This window comes from Stenella coeruleoalba (assembly GCF_951394435.1).
Source record: "Stenella coeruleoalba genome assembly, chromosome: 3".
In the NCBI taxonomy this organism is placed as follows: Eukaryota; Metazoa; Chordata; class Mammalia; order Artiodactyla; family Delphinidae; genus Stenella; species Stenella coeruleoalba.
In genome coordinates this window covers 146,715,358-146,735,365 of record NC_137148.1, presented here as the reverse complement: position 1 = coordinate 146,735,365, position 20,008 = coordinate 146,715,358, and the positions used below count along the sequence as shown (strand labels likewise).

The following is a 20,008-nucleotide window of genomic DNA, read 5'->3' as shown; positions in this document are numbered from 1 at the left end:
AAACTTGGGAGTGCAAATGAAATCCCAGACGCCTTCCCTTTGTGAAATATGGATAAATGCTACTACCTGTGCTGTGTTAGCATGAAAAAGGCAGATGTCATCTGCTATGCTTTTTCTGAGAATTCTTAAAAGAACAAAAACAAAAAATCACTGAGAGTCAGCAGAAAAGAGTTGTCCTTTTAGAAGGCAGATTGCTAAACACGTTCCCAGAGTTGGTGTCAGTATTTTGTCTATGGATTAGAAATTTTCCTTGCAGAGGCTTTAAAAAAGAACGCATGAAAGTGAACTCTTTTTACCCTTAATTTATAATGATAAATTAAGCTAACTGCGCCAATCACTATTAATGAAGAGGCTAAAAACCATCTTGTTTGCCACTTGCCATACCGGGTGAGAGACTGTTATAAAGCACGCCTAATTATCATTGGGCTAAACCTGTGTAAAACCGTGCGTTTTCTTCCTCATGAAGCGCTCTTTATCTGCCCTACATGAGTGCGAAGGAAAAGGTACGGCTGTTGTTTTTTACTACTCCTTTGCTATTCTGAGAACATTTGCTGCAGAGTGATAGCAAAACTGACTGTCCTAAACTGTAGATAAAAGAACAATGACGGATTGCGGTCACTTTAATTCATAAAGAAAACACTTGGAGCCCCTGGGAATGCAAATCAAGCCACTGGCACCCAATGACTCTACGTTAAGTCGCAAACTACATCATACTTTTTAGTCTAAACACAAAGGCTAATGGACATCTAACTTATTTATTTCAAATTCTTCTTTATGAAGCCGGCTCTTTTTTTTTTTAGCTCCTTGGAAAACATTATAATTCCCCTATTCTATAAACACACAAATATAATTGTAAAATGACATCATTCTGTTTTCATTTAATTACCCCTGAAATGCTTTCTATTTAATATTCATTACTCAAAAGCTAATTTAAAAGAGAAAGAGATGCGACTTATTCAAAAAGATGTACTGTCATTCATAGCAATAGTTATCTAATATACAGAAGTTAATAAAGCAGATTAATCTACAAGTCCCTTTAAGCCATTCTTGAGTTTTGAACAACTGCCTCTTTGCCCTTTCACCTTCACGCTGTGCACCAGCAGCAGGTGCCAGCTGTACAGAAATCATGGCTGTGCATTTGAACGCAAAATCTTTTCTTATTTTGCTTCTGACCAGCAGCTGACCCTGTAGGAGTGATTGTTTCTGCTGCCGGCCTAAAGGCTACATAAACCAGTAGCAGATAAACAAAAGGCTACATATACCAGCTGCCTCGCCTAAGGGTACCATCCTAGGCTGACACCTCCACTCCTTCTCCAGCGTCCCAAATTGCTCCTTGTTTGTTTCCACACATGCGTTTCGTCCTTGTTATTTTGTGCGAGGGGTGGGTATAGGAGAAAACCCCCAAAACAACAACAACAACAAAACCCATCCCTTCCCTCGAACTTGACTTTTGAGTATTCCATGTCAAACTGTGCCATTATGATGTTAATCCAGGCCTGGTTTAGCAACTTTAATAAGAGGCTAAACCCTCTTATAATTAGATAATAAAATTTTATTATGTATTTTAATATTAAAAGTCTTAAAATCAAACTCTTCAAATCATATACTGGTACAGAACTAAGGTACTTAAATATCACAGCCCCAGAAAATGGGAGCCTGAAAAAGCAAACTGTGGCTAATTTTTCATTCTCAGAAATGTAAACATGGAATTCCTATGTGGTAGCAGTGAAAGCTCCAACACTCTTAATTATGTGCAGGGAAGAATGAATCTATTCAAGTATGAAGCACACTGTACCATTTCCAGCAACAGCATGAGATGGTTTTGACAGTTATTTCTTGGATACAAATTACACAAGTATAAAAACAATCCCCATAATGATTAAATGCAGTTATGTACATAGGAGAATACCAGTGCAAATGGTAACATATTTAAATGGTTTTCCTTCATTAAAAAAATTATATATGATATTAAACCATCAATCACTGCTGAGGCACAGGAGTTTAAATGTATTGTCACCGGTTGAAATAAATGACTTGGAGACCGAAATCTGGCTCACTCAATATGGTGTCTTTGCTGTTGCTTAGTCACCTAACTCTCTGCTGGTTTGGGCTACATCTGGTGGATTCCATCCCTTTCAATTAATAAGGCAAGTTACGCTATCAATGGATTACATCTTTAAACTGTGCTTAGAGGTAGAAAAACACATGTCCCAGTGGAAAAAACAAACAAACAAACAGACAAAAAAAAAAAAACCCCACCACAAACCTTCCCTGTTCTGTTAACCATTTGAAACAGTATTTGCAGTACTTATTTTTTTCTTCATCCATGTTTAGAATAAAATTTTCTTATGGAATTTCAGCAGGGTTATTATATAGTATATGACGATATAATCTTATCTTGGCATTATCATTTATTTTATCATGTATTAGTCTATGACCATGTTAGATTTGATACCTAAAGTCACTGCCTGTAGATTGCACTTTTAAAAATTAATTTTTTTGGTTTGTTTTGCAGACATTCATTGACCATCACAAGGTTTCAGGCTCTGCTAGGTGCTGGGACAAGTATCAAGATGGAGGTGATCTTTGGGGAAAAAAAGGTACTGTGTAAAGATAGGTGATAGGGTTATAACACTAATCTGATGATTTATAAATCAAGAATAGGTTTCTTTTTAAAAGGGTTTTGTTTTAAAATACCATTTTTTGTTACAGCTGAAACAGTCATTCAACAAATATCTCTATAACAAAAATGAAATCAAAATGGCAAAGATATGGAATATAACAAAGGATTTGGACAAGAATCATCCTTCTAAAGATGGATAAATGATTTTATTATATCACAGATAAAAGCCATTTTAATTAAAAATTAGTGTTTTTCCATTTTTAAAATTATATATTTTAACTTTCTAAGCTGATCTTTAGGGGGGGTGGTCACACACTGATCGTTCTTAAGAGTTTTACTCCCTTTTGGACTTTTGTTACCTGGCTATTAACTAGATACTTTTGTGCAGCCCTGGTCCTCTTAGATACTCTGATATGATCCTTAGTAATTAGATCTCTCTCACACACACACACACACTTGACCAAAGTGAGCTTTATTTCTGCCTCAAACAAACCTTATTATTTTGAAAATTAAAAAAAAAATGTTTGGGAGATGTTAACTGAGTTTCATTGCCTGTTTACTGCACCCCTTCTGTATGCAAAGACACAACCCAAATGTGATAAAATGCCCTCTTTAAGTTTCATTAAAGACCTAAGTATAGAGTCATATGTAAAAGCAAAATATTGGCATCTTCTTAAAACAGCAAATTAAAAAAGTGTGCTTTAAGAATTATCAAAACATCAGAGACAAATAAAAATATCACTGTTGCAAGGCCACATGGGATGGCTATGAGAAATGCAAGGGATCATGCATTAAGAGATCTGAGTTCTGAAATTCTCTAAGAGTACAGAATACAGAGGTGGGAAACTGATAACCAGACATACAGTGCTGACCTGCAGAGTATTTTTATTTTAATTTTTCAATCAGTTGCCAACATTTACAAAACTGTATTTCTGGCTTCTCTCCGTGGGGAAATCTCAATATATCTGGCAACACTGGGTCTTACCACCTTACAGGGCAACAATTAGCTGGAGCCCTTTGGAGGCTGCCCCCTTTAGATAGGGATGTATACTGAACACAGTTTGTCGTTCCTGTCTACCTCAGTCAAGTTCCCTACTTGGCTCTATAGGCACCTTAGTCTGTGGTACCTTACAGAATGAAAAGGAGGAGGAGAGGGATGCTCAAAGGAGTCAGTTTCAGACTTGCCCATGTGAGAGGTCCTTAAGAAGGACCTTCAGTAGAGCTAATGGTACTCAGTAGTAGAAGCCTCTTAAAAAACAGAAGCTGTTTACAATCAGAAAGAGGTGAAAAATGACATTCAACACTGATGAATCAGTAGTGAGAGTCAGGACAAAGCCTAGAGACGTGCAGGGTATGGGGGATGGATGCAAAGCACTTGTTGCTTCCCCAATTTCATTTCACAGCTTCTATATTGACTCTATCCTAGAAAAGTCAGGTTAGAGTAAACCTCAAGAGCTACCTCAGAGGAACTGAAGGATAGTCACAAAGGAACATCATGAGACAGTTACACTATTAGACTCTGACCTTCTCAAGGATACATGTCCTGCTAAATTTTATACCTTCAACGTCTGGCTACAGAATTAATGATTGGGTATGGGTGTAGAATAAGAGAGAGGAAGCTCTGTTAGCTCTGTCAGTGATGGTGGGAGCCACAGGGCTTTTCTATACCAGCTGGCAAAGCAACCTCCCTCTCCCTTGCCCATTGCCTCTTTGGGTCACTGCCCATCTGTTTCATTCCGGCTGCAGCACAAAGTTGGGGTATAGGATGACTGCTCTAAATCATTCTACCTTAAGGATGGCCCCAGTGGGACTTACTGGAAGCTCAACTTGCCTCATTGTAAGTGCTCAAAACATACATACTACTTCAAATTAGCAGCCGCCAACAAATTATAGCTTTGTGGTTAAGCATGTGAACGCTGGAGCTAAACACATCAAGGTAGAATTTTAGTCTTTCCGCTTATGGACTACATGATCTTATTGACCACTAGTAACTTGGGAAAGTTACTTAATCTTTTTTTTTTTTTTTTTTTTTTTTTTTTTTTGCGGTATGCGGGCCTCTCACTGTTGTGGCCTCTCCCATTGCGGAGCACAGGCTCCGGACGCGCAGGCTCAGCGGCCATGGCTCACGGGCCCAGCCGCTCCGCGGCATGTGGGGTCTTCCCGGACCCGGGCACGAACCTGTGTCCCCTGAATCGGCAGGTGGACTCTCAACCACTGCGCCACCAGGGAAGCCCCTACTTAATCTTTTTATGCCTTGGTTTCTATATCTGTAAAATGGTGCTCATAATACTACAGCTTCACAGAGATACTGTGGTGATTAAATCAGATTAAATGCATATGAAAAAGCTTAAGCTACTGCCTGCAATATTTTGCCAGTATTATTTTTTTCCTAGAAATAAATACAAAGTACATACACATGTTGCTGTGAAGAAGACCAAGACTGCAGCAGCATGTGCAAAAACCAATTCTATTATTCTTATTTTTTACTTGCCATGTCTGATGACCTATCCCTGGCTTCCCTTTAAATCCATGTTATCCTCTGATCCAGTTGTGAATGTTCCTTCAGCATGTGTTTTTGACATCAATCTACTGCCATACTTTTGATAACAGCTGCAAATTAACCAGACTGAGCTAGTGGGTCATGAGCATACTTTCTATTTAGGGTTCACTAGAAATGTCTACAATAACATTAGAAAGTCTGGTTAATTTTTTTAAGAGCATAAGAGACATGAATATATTTCATCTGCTAAAGTGTTTCCCACTGTGAGAGTCTTGCTGAGGTTCTATAGGCCAAAATCTCAACATCAGTTAAATATGTGACTGCACTTTCTCCTACGTAGTACTATAGGATGGTATCTTAAGTAAGAAAGATGTCTTGTATAGTATGTCAAAATGTTGAGCAATATCCTTTCAATCTAAACACAGAAATGAAAAAAGAGCAGATGATTTCCCTTTTGCTGTAATTCACTTTGGGATGCATGTCACGAAGAGCACTGTACAAAAGCAATTTTCATTGATTGACTGACTGATTGAGGAAAAGGGTGAATGTTCTTTCCAGCTTACGTCCCTACTGAAGTATGATTCTTATAACTCCTGACAGCTCTTTACAATTTGTAGTTAAATGTCAGGTTAGCACAAAGTGGGAGGGAGGGGGAGAGAGAGCGAGGGAGAAAGAATTATAATTAGAACTTTTTCTGGTTTTTAGTACAGCTCACTTGAGCCAAATAGTTAAATAGAAGAGGTTAAGATAAATTAAAACCTAAATGTTCTAATTCCTCCATTCAGTGTATTTAAATTTTAGAGAACATAATTGCTAAAAATACCTTGTTAATAAGTTAATTGCATAATCTAATCAGTAATACTGACCATCACATAATTCTTGTTCTACTTCTATGGAAGTTGCTACTCTTTCGAGAGCAGGTAGTTTTAATAGAAGTTATGATTTAGAGAAGCATTCAGCCTCAGTGTCCTATTCTTATAATCTGAAAGAGAATGAGTCTCATCTTTGAAATGCCCTTCTACTCTTATAAAACACACTCTTTCATGTACCTAATTTAGGTAGATCCTTCTTTCATTCTGTGATATAACTAAATGTATGCTGACCTTTGAGTTATAGATACAAACACTTAACATGACCAGGGATAAAACTGAAAACGTTTCCCGTAGAAATTTTATCTTCCAAATTACTGTAGCAGATCCATGCCTAATCACTGTTACTACTGGCCTGTTCTTAAAACTTTAGTTTATCTCTCTAATGACATAAAAACATGGGAACTTTTTTTTTTTTTGCTTAATATACGTAAACTGGGTTTTTCTCAGTTAAGTTAAAGCAGTGCTGGTTAGACAATAATTCTTACTTAAAATAGATTTACTTAATTATAACAGATCTTCAAATGGATTAAATGTAATGCTTTGCAAATTTAGGTTTGTTTGCAAAATATGGAAGATGGCTTATTTGGAGAATGTTTTTAAAAACACTGAAGATCTAAAGCCACATAGCAGGTCATAATAAACACATTTTCAGGTGAGAGGCACTTAAAATGTCTTATAGGAAAGGCCTATAAGAATGTCAGAAGACCCTTTATGTGGGTTCATGCTTCATTTGCTGTGGAAGCTTGAGGAGATAACTTTTGCAATTTAGAATTGACACTCTTCATGCAACTATGCTTCCAGGTTGGTGGTGCAGGGGGAGAACAGTTCAAACTAGTAAATAATTGCAGTATCATTGCATCAGTTTAGTTTAAAGAGCTGACAAACCCTCTCTAAACTCCAAGCACAATTAGTCATTAGGGTCTAGTTTTTCAGCACTGTTAAGCAATTTGTAACCCATTCCTTTTAATAGGGTTAGGCATTACTTAACTGACACAGATGCCTTGAAAACTGAAACCTTGAGTTATGAAGCAGCAACCTTGTTCATTATCTTCTCTGATAGGTAAATCATCTATAAAAACAGCATTTGATGGGCAACCAATGAATAATCAATGGCTCACTTTTCATCTGAGTGTGAAAATGAGAATAATCTAATATAAATTCCCTCTGGAAAGAGGCTGAAATCTTGGATTCTGCTGCTCTTCAGGGTTGATTTATAAGGTCTTGGAAAGCTGATGCAAACAGATGATCAATGGGACCCATCCTTGCTCATAATAACCCCCAACTGGCCCACTCCCTCTTTTCCAAGTCTATCCCTTCAGGCTATTAGCTGTGTCCAGCTAATTCTTCCCACTACTCCTGCCTGCTGCTTTTACTCTGGCCATCCGTTCAGTCCAGCCGACTCAGAAGTAATTTTATACGCGGCAGAGAGCGGGTGGAATTGATTTTTCACTCAGTGCTCAGTTCCCATCTGAATAATTATCAATTTTACTGCCTCATAAAGGGAAGAGTCAAAATTTCAAATCAATTCAAAAGAGCTTTTGAGACGACAGAAACTGTGCATAAGAATAGAGGTCAAAGTTGTCAGTGACCTAAGGAGATGATGTCAGATACTACTATACCCAATCATTGACATCAGAGGCACTCAAGATGATATAACCCAGTGCTAATGCAAATCATATTTATGCTGACTACCAGAGACCGGTCATTAATATTTAAAATGCTATCTGAAAGCCTACATTCCAAATAAATAGAATGTATTCCACTGTTAATAAAGATATATCACTACTTAGTCATATGCTATAAAGTAAAGGATTACCAAGTACTATTAACACATAGAAATTACTTAAACCAACAAACACATGGTAATTCTGAGTAAAGACAAACTTGAATGTCTTCTGCACAACCACATTACTTGTTCTGCACAGTCGGATGGTATTTGTCTAGGACCATAGCCTATTGATTTTTGCTAAAATTTTCTACCCACTTAAAAGTTCCTGCCGAAGTTTACGGGACAATATTGTGATCATGGTTGAGCAATGGCAGGTGGCAGACCTGTCACTTGCCACGGTGGGGTGAGCGCTGGGTCTGATTGCTGGCCAATCCATGATTATTTATTTTCTCCACTGCCTACATGCTCTAATTCTGTGGTTCTCAGCCTTCTTGTTGCAAAACACCTGAGGGCTACGCCACACTCCCAGCAGTACCAGTGGCTACTGCAGAAGGATGGGTGAGGAGCAGTGCATCCAAATCTTGATAGAATGTGTTATTCTGAAAAGGCATTCCAGGTGAATCTGAGATCTTATCCAGCAACTAGTCTCCTGAGAATCAATGGTGTAAGTAAGTGGTAAGGACTTGGGCTTTTAAGCCAAACAGACCTTGGTTCACATTCCACTTTCCAGTTTCTCTCTGTGCTTCAATTTATTCATTTGAAAAATGGGGATGGTTATATCCACATTGCAGGGTTGTTGTGGGGTCTAAATGAGGAGATGTCTCTGCAAGTCCTCTCCTCCTGTCATCACTATGTTAATCCAATTATCACATAATTAGTTAGTTACTTGTCTCTCCTTCCCACCTGGCAGGACACACTTATTTAAGGAGAGAAATTATGTCTCATGGGTCTTAGTGGCTCTCGCACCTTGTACATACTCAATAAATGTGAGTTACCTTCCTCCTGTTTAATCACCAACATGTTGTAACAATTCCAGGGTCATACCAAATAGTTACAGGCCCAGAACCCTTTGCTTATTTACACAAAATCTTAATCACACACCTCCCTGCCAGGAAAATAACTGGTTAACTGAAACATCACCACAAATAAAGTTTACATAATGTCATTTAAATATCAGCAAAAAAATGACAGCTAGGAAGAAAACCTCTTCCATGGCTGTCTTATTCATTTTCATCATTTATTTACTCAGACTGACACTTTTTTGCTGATTGCAGGTGACTTATTTGCTGGCTAATGACCAGGTTAAAGTGTTTATATTTGCAAACCACAGACTATTATGGAGATAGATAATTTGGCAAAAGAAGACAACTGGAAGCAGTACAAAGATATCACTTTCCAAATGTAGTAGAACTGGAATATATCATAGCGATGCTATCTCCACAGTAAAATGGTATTATTCTCTTTGAAACATTTCTGGCATATATTATTTAATTTTATGCATGCTGTTACTGTGATTTGCAGAAGTTTTTAAAAAATATTAAACTTGGACCTAATTCATATTAGCTAGTCAGAAAACATTTGAAAATAAACAAATCGTAGCTTTATTACTTATTATTTAAATGTTCGTGGGAATATGACCTATCTGAACCTTGACTTCTCATCTTAAAATGGGGAAAATGATATGATGAAGGGAAAGTTCCCAGCAAGCTGCCTGGCACAGACTAGGAGCCCAGAAAATGGTAGTTTCTCAACATACCAGAGTATTCACAAGGCAAACCTAAGACAACGTTATTAGAGGCTCTGGGAAAGAAATCAGAGGTTGACTGTTTCTAGTTCCAGCTTTGACTTTTATTTCTCTTGTCGCTGGAAGAGCTATCCTCTTTTTGAATTCTAGCTTCACTGAGGTGAGATGAATGACTTAGAGATTTCTGGAGGGTGGGTAATCCTGAGGCCAGTGTACTATCCTCCCTACAGGGAAAATACTCCTAGAGAAGACCCAGTAAAGAGTCTCGGCAAGACCAGTTGCTCTAAGGGATATTCAGAGACCAGATCGGCTTTTGGGAAACTCTTCTCTCTTAAGCTAGATAAGCAACCACCAGTTACCTGCTGCAGGACCTCTGGATTTTGCTGCATAAAATGTAATAGTCTCTGACCAGCCTGGGCAGCCTCTCTGCATCGAAGTGGCTTCCTGCCCTCTTTTGCTATGTGCTTGAAGAGGTAGGTGACGATGTAGTCTAAACTGGTACAGCAGCTGGAGGAGACAACTGTATCTGTGTGAACAACAAATGAGAATTCATTTGTATTACTAAAGTGTTTGTTTCATCTCACTATAATGCCTAAATTAAAAAGAAAACCAACTTTCTGGTTTCAAAGCACTTTAATCAAACTGTAAACTCCTTGAGGGCAGGGATTTTTGCTTTGCTTTTATCTCTTTAAACCCAATGTCTACTACAGGACCTGGAATAGAGACATGTTAGTAAGTAAATGATTCCTGGATTGCACTGGACAGAATTTTCCATATGTGACCTTAATGACCCTCTGTTCAATTGAAGTGACTTTATTAAATATCTACTTGGTGCAAACTGCTCTGCTTCAGGGGAAACAGGGTGTAAACTTGCTGCAAAGTACTTTGTTTCAGGGGAAACACTCACCCTGGCGTCATGATTTGGTACGTAAGTCACTAGCACAGTGCTGCGCAAAAATGAGTGACACACTGCTGTGAGAAATTTGAGGGTGATATTGTATTTGGATGAGGATTAAGGACAGTTTGGTGAAGGAGGTAGCACCTGAGATGGGCTTGGAAAACTAATTCCAGTTAAACATAAGGAAGGACATTTTTCACATTTTGCACAATGTACATAGTAGGGTGAAAAGGTATGGATTTTGAAGCCAGACAGCTCTGGTTTCAAATTCCATCTTTTCCAGTTATTTGCTGTGTTGTTACTGCGAAGGAGCCAATTAACCTTTCTCATCATTTATAAAATATGCTGCAGAGTTGAATGAGGAGAAAAATAACTAGAAATTCTCACAGTAAAAATAACTGACCTAGAGGGTATTATGCTAAGTGAAATAAGTCAGACAGAGAAAGCCAAACACCATATGATTTCACTTATACGTGAAATCTAAAACAAAAAACAAATGAACAAACGTAACAAGAGAGAAACAGTCATAGATACAGAGAACAAACAGGTGGTTGCCAGAGGAGAGGAGTTGGGGGCGGGGGCGAAGATGAGAGAAATAGGTGAGGGAGATGAAGAGGTACAAACTTCCAGTTACAAAATAAATGAGTCATGGGGACAAACTGTACAGTGTGGGGAATATAGCCAATAATAATATCTTAGTATGGTGACAGATGGTAACTAGACTTACCACAGTATTTTATCATTATCTAACGTATAGAAATATTGAATGACTATGTTGGGCACCAGGGACTAACTTAGTGTTGTAGGTCAATTATACTTTAAAAACAAACAAACAAACAAACAAACGAACAAACTCACAGAAGAAGAGATCATATTTGTGGTTATCAGAGGCAGGGGTTAGCAGGAGGGGGAACTGGATGAAGGTGGTCAAAAGGTATAAAGCTCTCATTATAAGATAAATAAGTACTAGGAGTGTAATGTACAACATGATTATTATACTAACACTGCTGTATATTATGTATGAAAGTTAAGAGAGTAAATTCTAAGAATACTCATCACAAGGAAAATATTTTTTTTCTTTTTCTTTTATTTTGTACCTATATGCAGTGATGGATGTTCACTAAACTTTACTACGGTAATCATTTCGGGATGTACGTAAGCCAAATCATTATGTTGTACACCTTAAATTTGTATAGTGTCGATTGTGTCTCAATAAAACTGGAAGGAAAAAAATATGGTAGTTACTACTAATTTTCCCTCATAGTGAAAAAAGGGGAGCAGGACCTTTTGGTGTGAGTGAAAGAGTGTGTAGAGGAATCATAAGAGAGAAGGCTGACAAAATAGTTGGGATCTTGAGGGCATCCAGTAGTAGGTAAGGCTGACAAAATAGTTGGGATCTTGAGGGCATCCAGTAGTAGGTCGAGACATTTACATGTAATTTGAGAGGCAACAGAGGTGTTATTGAAGGTTTTTTTTTTAGCAAGTAAGTGACATGATTCCTTTGTACACTAAATATCATTTCATATACCTCTAATGACCACTTCTGTATACAGTAGGTACTGCTGTTTGCATTTTTCAAATGAGAAAAATGAAGCTCAGAGATAATTAGTTTATCCAAAGTTCATGGTTTTGATTCAGAGCATGACAGTGCCCAGATTTTTTGGCTAATGGTAACATACGGACACAATTCTGGGGAGTTTATGATTAATAACAGAAACAACAAGACAAACAAAAACGTGATGGGCACTCAAAAACCGGCAAATTCAGTAGATTCAGAAAAGAAGTAGATTGGGAGAGTAGGGCTGGGAAGCAGATTATAAACTTCCTAGGGGAATAGTTACTTTCTTATTCATTTTACTCATCTCTAAGGTTCTGAGACATATGTGTGCTTGTCATAGATTAGAGGTGAAATATTAGTTGATTTAATTAAAGAATGGGTAGGCAAAGCTAATCGGAGAAAGTTTTTTTAAAAAAGTCTTGAGTTTTGTTTAGTAATAATACTAGAATTGATATAACACTACAATTTAAAAACTCTCACATACGTTGTTTTAGAGAGGAATGACATAGTAAATAGAGGTAGGTTTGAGGACAGGTTTTGAAATATAGAAGTATGCATTTAAAATAGATGATAATGGTAGCTGACACAGGGGTTGAATGAAGGTCTAAAAGATGGGCATGGACAATAGTTTTGGGAAACTGTGGAGCTATAGGCTTTTGAGAAAGGAGCTTTTATTTCCTTCTAAAGCTATGGCAGTTGATTGATTGACTGATTGATTGATTACCTCTCCCCACTAACTGGGTTGCTTTGCAGAAAAGGAAGCTTTGGTTTTATAACCCTGGGAGGTAGTATATAATGTAGTAGAAAACATTTAGGCCTAAGAATCAGGCACAGACTGTTGAACCTGTTTGCTTTTCTCTTTTCCTTCACATTTCTACCTCTGAAGTCCCAATCATGAAAGTAAATGGATTAAGTAACTTAACATGTACAAAGGAAGCAAGCGGGAAATAGATATGGTTCCCCTCACCAGTGAAGAGCAATATGCTATCAATCATACAAAAATGATAAAGACTTCACATAGATTTGGTGACCACATGCCATGAAGGTTGCGTTAAAAGGTTCCAATGTACTGAGTCAGCTATGAAAAAGCCAGGTAAACACTTTAGACATGAAGGTTGGAGCATATATCCTTGCAGTAAAAGCAAGAAGAAGAGCTTTCATTATGGCTGATTTATTGTTGGGGGCTTTGAAAAGGATAAATGTTATTTCAGGGTAGACTGAAAAGTGTGGAATCATAAGGATCATGGGCCATTTGATCAAAAACAGAATGAATAGTGATGAGGACTACGTATTATTTTTAGTTTTCTCTATTTGCAGTTCAAGCTATTGTGTGAGATTCAAACAATGAAACTCTCCTGAAATAAAAGAATGAGCAGAAGTCATGAATTTTCATATTTTCCTAGCTCTTGGTGTTTATCATCCATGATTTAGACAATTTTGGACAGATTTTTTAAGCCCAACAGGCACTTTGTCCTCTCTAGCAACTTACTGTTTGGGACTGCAACAACCAAATGCCCCTTTTCTTCTGCAACTAGTCTCTATGGGAAGCATATGCATCATTAATAGCCCTCTTGTTCACTAAGACCCATCGTAGAAAGCTGTTCTGTAAAGTTAACTGTACAGGAAAGAGTTGCTTAACTGAGAGTCAGAAGAATGATAATGGGGTTGAAATTACATTTGGCTTTGACTCAAAATTTCTCACCATAGCAGAGGGGAGGATGAAGGTCTTGGAAAAATATAGTGTGAAAGGCAATTTCAGAAACAAAGGCCTATTTGGATGGTGCAGCAGTTTAGGGTTGAATCTGTATCTTCTAGATGTTTGACTATAGGAAGATTCAACTCCCACCTCTGTAAAATGTGTTTAATACCACCTACTTTGTTTTGAGAAATTAAAGATTAAAGACAGAAAGTGTGTAAAGACTGTAACATAGCGCCCAACGCTTGTAGGTTTCCCCCTTTTCACTTCCCATTTGTTTTTCTGGCTATTTCAGTTCCTGAAACACCAAGCCTGTCATTCTATTTAGCCAATCCATAGCTTTCTTCTCTCTTTAGCATGTTTCTGGTGGGAGAAACTAATGAACAAGGTCTCTAAGTTTCTACGTATTTCCTGAATGTTTTATTTCCATATTACATTTATAATATTTACTCCATCCAATTCAAGAATGTGTTTCATGACAATAACATACACCCTTTATTAATAATGAAAATTTTATTAATAATGACCTTGATGGGGAAATTTCTGGTGGTTTCCAGTTGGTTCAACTTTTAGCTTGCCCCCACCTTCCCTTGCCTTGTCTTCTGTGCCATCCTTTGCTTTCCTGGAAGGCACCCCCATTCCTGCCAGGGCTCATCTTCAGAGGCCTTCCCTGATCACTTCTAAAAAAGCCATACAATCATTCCTTCTTCATGATCCTATTTTAAGTCTTTGTTTAGCGCTTATCATGACTTGACATTTTCTTGTGTATGTGTGTGTGTGTGTGTGTGTGTGTGTGTGTGTGTGTGTGTGTGTGTGTGTGTGTTTACTGTTATATCTCCTCACTAGAATATAAACTGCACATGAGCAGAGACCTTATCTATCTTGTTCTCTACAGCACTCTCAAGGTCTAGAATGGAACCTGGTACACAGCATGTGCACAGCTGATGTTTACTAAATGAATGAGTTGAGAGTCATTATTAGAAGCAGCTTTTTGTAAGCCCCGTGCTTGGTCTCTGTATGTAAGAGTATGGGGGGTAGGCGGTGGTGGTGGTGGTGGGTGATTAAAAACATGGAAAATATAATATATAAATACAATCACTTTTCCTTTTCACAAATTATAGCTGGCCTGAAACTAAAAATGCTAGTAAATGATTAACTAAAAAAATTTAATATCGTGTTAAGCATATTATCTATCATTGGTTCAACTTTTCTGCACCTCCCTCTCATTTTTCCCACAGAGGCTATAGTAGAACTGAAGGCTGCCTGTAACCCAATTAATGCCTCTTTGCAAATTTTTCATTGTTGGAAAAGGAGAAACCCAAGTGGTTACGTTCAACAGTCTAAATAATCCTCTTTCTTGAAGACACAAGGCACAATTCACCTGCCAAATTGTGACCTTTTGGATCACAGCAGGATCCAGCAGGGTGGTGAGGTGAAGAGGAATGGGTTTTAGAGTTAGAAAGACTCCTAGATGAGGCACTCATTAGTTGTATGACCTTAGGCAAGTTGTTTCACCTCTCTGGGCAGCAGCTTACTCATCTGTATAGTGAAAATAATATTACCTAATTAATTCATTCAACATATACTTATTGAGCATTTACCACATGCTAGGCACTGGGAAAAAATTCGTGATTAAGACACACTGTTCCTATCAAGTAGGAAGCCTACAATCAAGCAGGAAATAAGGACAAACAGTGCTATTAGCATATTTAACCCAGTTTTGGTATGCAGAGTGGTTCTGAGAATGAAATGAGTGAAGTACACATATGAAAACACCTATGGCAGCGTCAGGCACAGAGTCCATGTCCATGGTCATACATTCATAAGTGGCAGCACTGGGACTTAAATTCAAGTTCAGTATTCCCTGCATTATGCCACTTTGTCAAGATTCCTTTGGAGACTTGTTAAAATGCTGATTTCGGGCCTAAGATCACATGTTGAGAACAACACAGCCATCCGCAACTAATTTAAAATCTTCAAGTATTACTATAATATGAGATAAAAGAATGTCAAGACAAACTGTAATAATAAAAGACTTCGGTTTCTATCCATGAAGGATTAACCGCTATGAGAATTTTTCCTTCTGCCATAAACAACTAGAAAACAGGACAAAATATATGAAACAACGGTTTTCAATCGCACAAGAAGCAGTATAGGACTATGAAACCAGAGAGGAGGGAAACAAATGAGGTAATACCTACCCAACTGCTCAAGCTTACTGCACAAAGCAGTTTCCAGGCTACTGGCCAGGAAAGGGGAACCCAAACAAAGCCAAGTGGTCTCACTGAGTTGAATTTGGGGAGGCTGAGGCAGCTAGAACTTGTGGGACAGAGTGTCAGAGAGTGGGAACTATATAAGAAGAGAGCTCTGGAGATCTGCAAAGGAGTTCTCTCCAGTCTTTGAACAATATAACAGATATACATAACATATGTATAACTGGAGTTCCAGAAGGAATGGAGATGGAGAGAGGCAGACTGTAATTATTTGAATGCAAACTATGATTATATTATTTGATGGTGTAGATGGTAAACCTTAGAGTACCACTAAAAATTAAAAAGTATGACTAATAAACCCACAGGGGATATAAAATGAACTCATTAGAAAAACATTTAATTAATCCAAACCAAAAGAAGGCAGGAAAAAGAAACAAAGCCCAGATAGGATAAAGAAAAAACAAACAGCAATATTATAAATTTAAACTCAAATATACTGGTAGTTATATTAAATGTAAATGGCTGAAACACTATTTAGAAGGTAGAGACAGTCAGATTTGATATAAAAATATGACTCAATTATATGCTGTATGTTAGGCAAATATGTCCATATCCTAATCCCCAGAACCTATTAATGTGTTAGGTTACACAGAAAAGAATAACTATGGTTGCAGATGGATTAAGGTTGCTAATCAGTTGAACCAAAAATAGGAAGATCATCCTTGATTATCTGGGTAGGTCCAAGGTAATTCCAAGGGTCCTTAAAAGTGAAAGAGAGAGGCAGAAGACATCAGAATCAATGGGACATGTATCTATGGAAGAATGGTCAGAGATATTCAATGTTGCTAGCTTTGAAGATGGAGGACAGAAGCCATGAGCCAAGGGATGTAGGTGATCTCTAGAGGCTGGAGGAGGAAAGGAAATAGATTTGCTCCTAGAAAGAAAAATTGTTCCGCTGACACCTTGATTTTAGTCTGGTGAGACCCATGTCAGATTTATGACCTAAAGAACTATATGACAGTAAATTTACATTGTTTTAAGTCACCAAGTTTGTAAGAATTTGTTAAAACAGCAATAGAAAATACCTGCTGTCTTCAAGAAACCAACTTTAAATATAAAGACACAGAAAGAATAAAAGTGAAATGATGGAAAAAGAGGCTAATTCTAATCAAAAGAATGCTGGAGAGGCAAGTAATATCAGACAAAGTAGATTTCAGAGGAAAGAATATTACCAGAAATAAAGAGCATCACTTCACAAGGATAAAGGGGTAAATTAATCAAGGGGACATAACAATCCTAAATATATATTTACTTGATAACAGAGCTTCAAAATAATTTATGCACAGATGGATAGAAGGAGAAACGGACAAATCTATAATTATAGTTAGAGGCTTCAGCACTTCTCTCTTGATAATTCATAGGGCAAGCAGAAAACAAACAGACAAAAAACCAGTAAAAATATATAAAATGCGAACATTATCAAGCAATTAGACCTGACACTTAAGAGAACATTCTTCCCAACAACCATGGAATATACATTCATTTCAAGTGCCCATGGAACATTCACCATATTTTGGACCAAAAAAAGATTCAACAAATACAAAAGTTATAACAACCACTAATATGATTACGATGGAATTAAACTAGACTCAATAACAGAAAGATCAGAAATTAAACAATGTGCTTCTAAGTAGTAACTCACTGGTAAAAGAAGAAATCACTACGGCAATAAGAAAATATTTTAAAACTGAATAGAAAAAGTCCCCAGGACTTCCCTGGTGGCACAGTGGATAAGAATCCGCCTGCCAATGCAGGGGACACAGGTTTGATCCCTGGTGGAAGATCCCACTTGCCGTGGAGCAACTAAGCCCATGCGCCAGAACTACTGAGCCTGTGCTCTAGAGCCCGCAAGCCACAACTACTGAAGCCCGCATGCCTAGAGCCCATGCTCCACAACAAAAGAAGCCACCGCAATGAGAAGCCTGTGCACCGCAACTAAGAGTAGCCCCCGCTCGCCTCAAAGAGAAAGCCCGCGCGCAGCAACAAAGACCCAACGCAGCCAAAAATAAATAAAATTAAATCTTTTAAAAAAAAAGCCCCCAATATATAAAAATTTTATCAGTTATAGCCACAGTAGTGCTTAGATAAAAGCATTAAATGTGTACATTAGAAAAGAAGAAAGGTCTAAGATCCACAACCTAAGCTTCTGCCTGAAAAAACTAGAAGAGGAAAAGCAAATAAACTGAAGGAAGGAAGCTATGAAGATCATACCTTAAGTCAATGAAATAAAAATATGGAAAAACAATAGAGAAATCAATGAAAACTGAAAGCTGGTTCTCTGCATAAAATTGATAAACCAAAAAAAAAAATGGATAAACCTGGACCCAGAATAATAAAGAAAAAAAAAACAACACAAATTGCCAATGTCAGGGATGAAAGAGGGAACACTACTAGAGATCCTACAGAAATCAAAGTTGTATAACAAGAGGATATTATGAACAATTTTATGTCAGTAATGTCAGATGAACTTCAGATGAAATGGACAATTTCCTTTAAAGACACAAACTATCAAATGCTACTTAAGATGTAATAGGAGGGACTTCCCTGGTGGTGCAGTGGTTAAGACTCCGCACTCCCAATGCAGGGGGCCTGGGTTCGATCCCTGGTCAGGGAACTAGATCTCACATGCATGCCGCAAGTAAGAGTACACATGCCCACAACTAAGGAGCTGGCGAGCCACAACTAAGGAGCCCGTGAGCCACAACTAAGGAGCACATAAGCCGCAACTAAGGAGCAGGCGAGCCACAACTAAGGAGCCCGCCTGCCGCGACTAAGACCCAGCGCAACCAAATAAATAAATTAATTAATTAAAGAAAGAAAGATGTAATAGGAGGCTGGAATAGTCCTATATCCACTAAAGAAATTTAATTTATAGTTAAAAACCTTCTAACAAAGAAAAAATCTAGGCCTAGTGGTTTCACTAGGGAATTCTATCAAACATTTCACGAAGAACTGATAACAATTCTACACAAACTCTTTAAGAAAATAAGAGAGGAGGGAACATTTCCCAACTCATTTCATGAGGGCCCTAGACCAACACTAAAACAAGGCAAAGATATGAGAAGAACAGAAAACTATAAAAGAAGAACCATAGAAGAATACATCGATAGCTGTCATGAACATAGATGTAAAAATCTGTATCAAAATTACAGAAAGTTGAATCTAGTAATATATAAGAAGGACAATACATCGTAACCAAGTGTGGAATGCAAAGTTGTTTTAACATTCAAATATCCACCAATGTGGTGATTAATATCATGTAATGCATTAACAGACCAAAAAAGAAAAACCATATGATTATCTCAGTATATGTAGAAAAAGAATTTGATAAAATTCAACACCCATTCATGATAATACTCTCAGAAAACTACAAAAGAAGAGAATTTCCTTAACAAGATAAAGAGCCTCTACAGAAAACCTAGAGCTAATATACTGAATGGTGAAAAAGAATGAATGTTTGCTCCATAACACTGGAGACAAGGAAAGAATGCTCGCTACCATCACTTCCATTCAACGTTGTACTGTAGGTTCTAGCCAGTGTGATAGGGTGAGAAAAATAAAAAAAGCCATATAGGGACTTCCCTCGTGGTCCAGTGGTTAAGACTCCACACTTCGAATGCAGGAAGCATGGGTTCGATCCCTGGTTGGGAAGTTCTGCATGCCGTGCGGCCAAAAAAAGGCCATACAGATTGGAAAGAAAGAGGTAAAACTACCTTTATTTGCAGACACATCTATGCAGAATATCTTAAGAAATCTACAAAAGGCTACCAGAATTAATAAGTCAGTTTAGCAAAGTTACAGGATACATGGTCAGCATACAAAGAAATCAACTGCAATTATACATGGTAGCAAAAACAATAGAAATTGAACTAAATATCATTTACAACAGCATAAAAACAGAAAATAGCTATAAATACAACAACATATGGACAAGACTTATATATTCAAAACTTCAAAAATGCTGTTGAGAAAAGGTAAAGAAGATCTAAATAAATGGAAAGATATGCCATTGCCAGGAATTGAACACTCAATATTGCTAAGATGTCAGTTTTCCCCAAACTGGGCTAGAGATTCAATGTAACCCAATAATAATTCCCCTGCTCATTTTTTTTCTAACATGAGAAACTGACAAGTTGACTCTACATTTATAAAAAAGGCAAAGGACCCAGAATAGC

At 37.6% G+C, this 20,008-nt stretch overlaps 1 protein-coding gene across 9 annotated transcripts in view; it reads right to left on the bottom strand.

Moving 5' to 3' along the window:
* Positions 1 to 20,008, bottom strand: part of RANBP17 (RAN binding protein 17) — a 316,523-nt gene that overhangs the window by 20,010 nt on the left and 276,505 nt on the right. For 7 of the 9 annotated variants that reach the window (XR_013827675.1, XM_079917450.1, XM_079917451.1 and 4 more), the window contains one exon: positions 9,768 to 9,934. The exons of the other annotated variants lie outside the window; for them this stretch is intronic. Coding sequence is in view for 6 of the 7 variants with exons in the window: in XM_079917450.1 (XP_079773576.1) it covers positions 9,768 to 9,934 (167 nt within the window). In the remaining variant the exon portion in view is untranslated. The remainder of the gene's footprint in view (positions 1 to 9,767; positions 9,935 to 20,008) is intronic. 9 annotated transcript variants of the gene reach the window in all.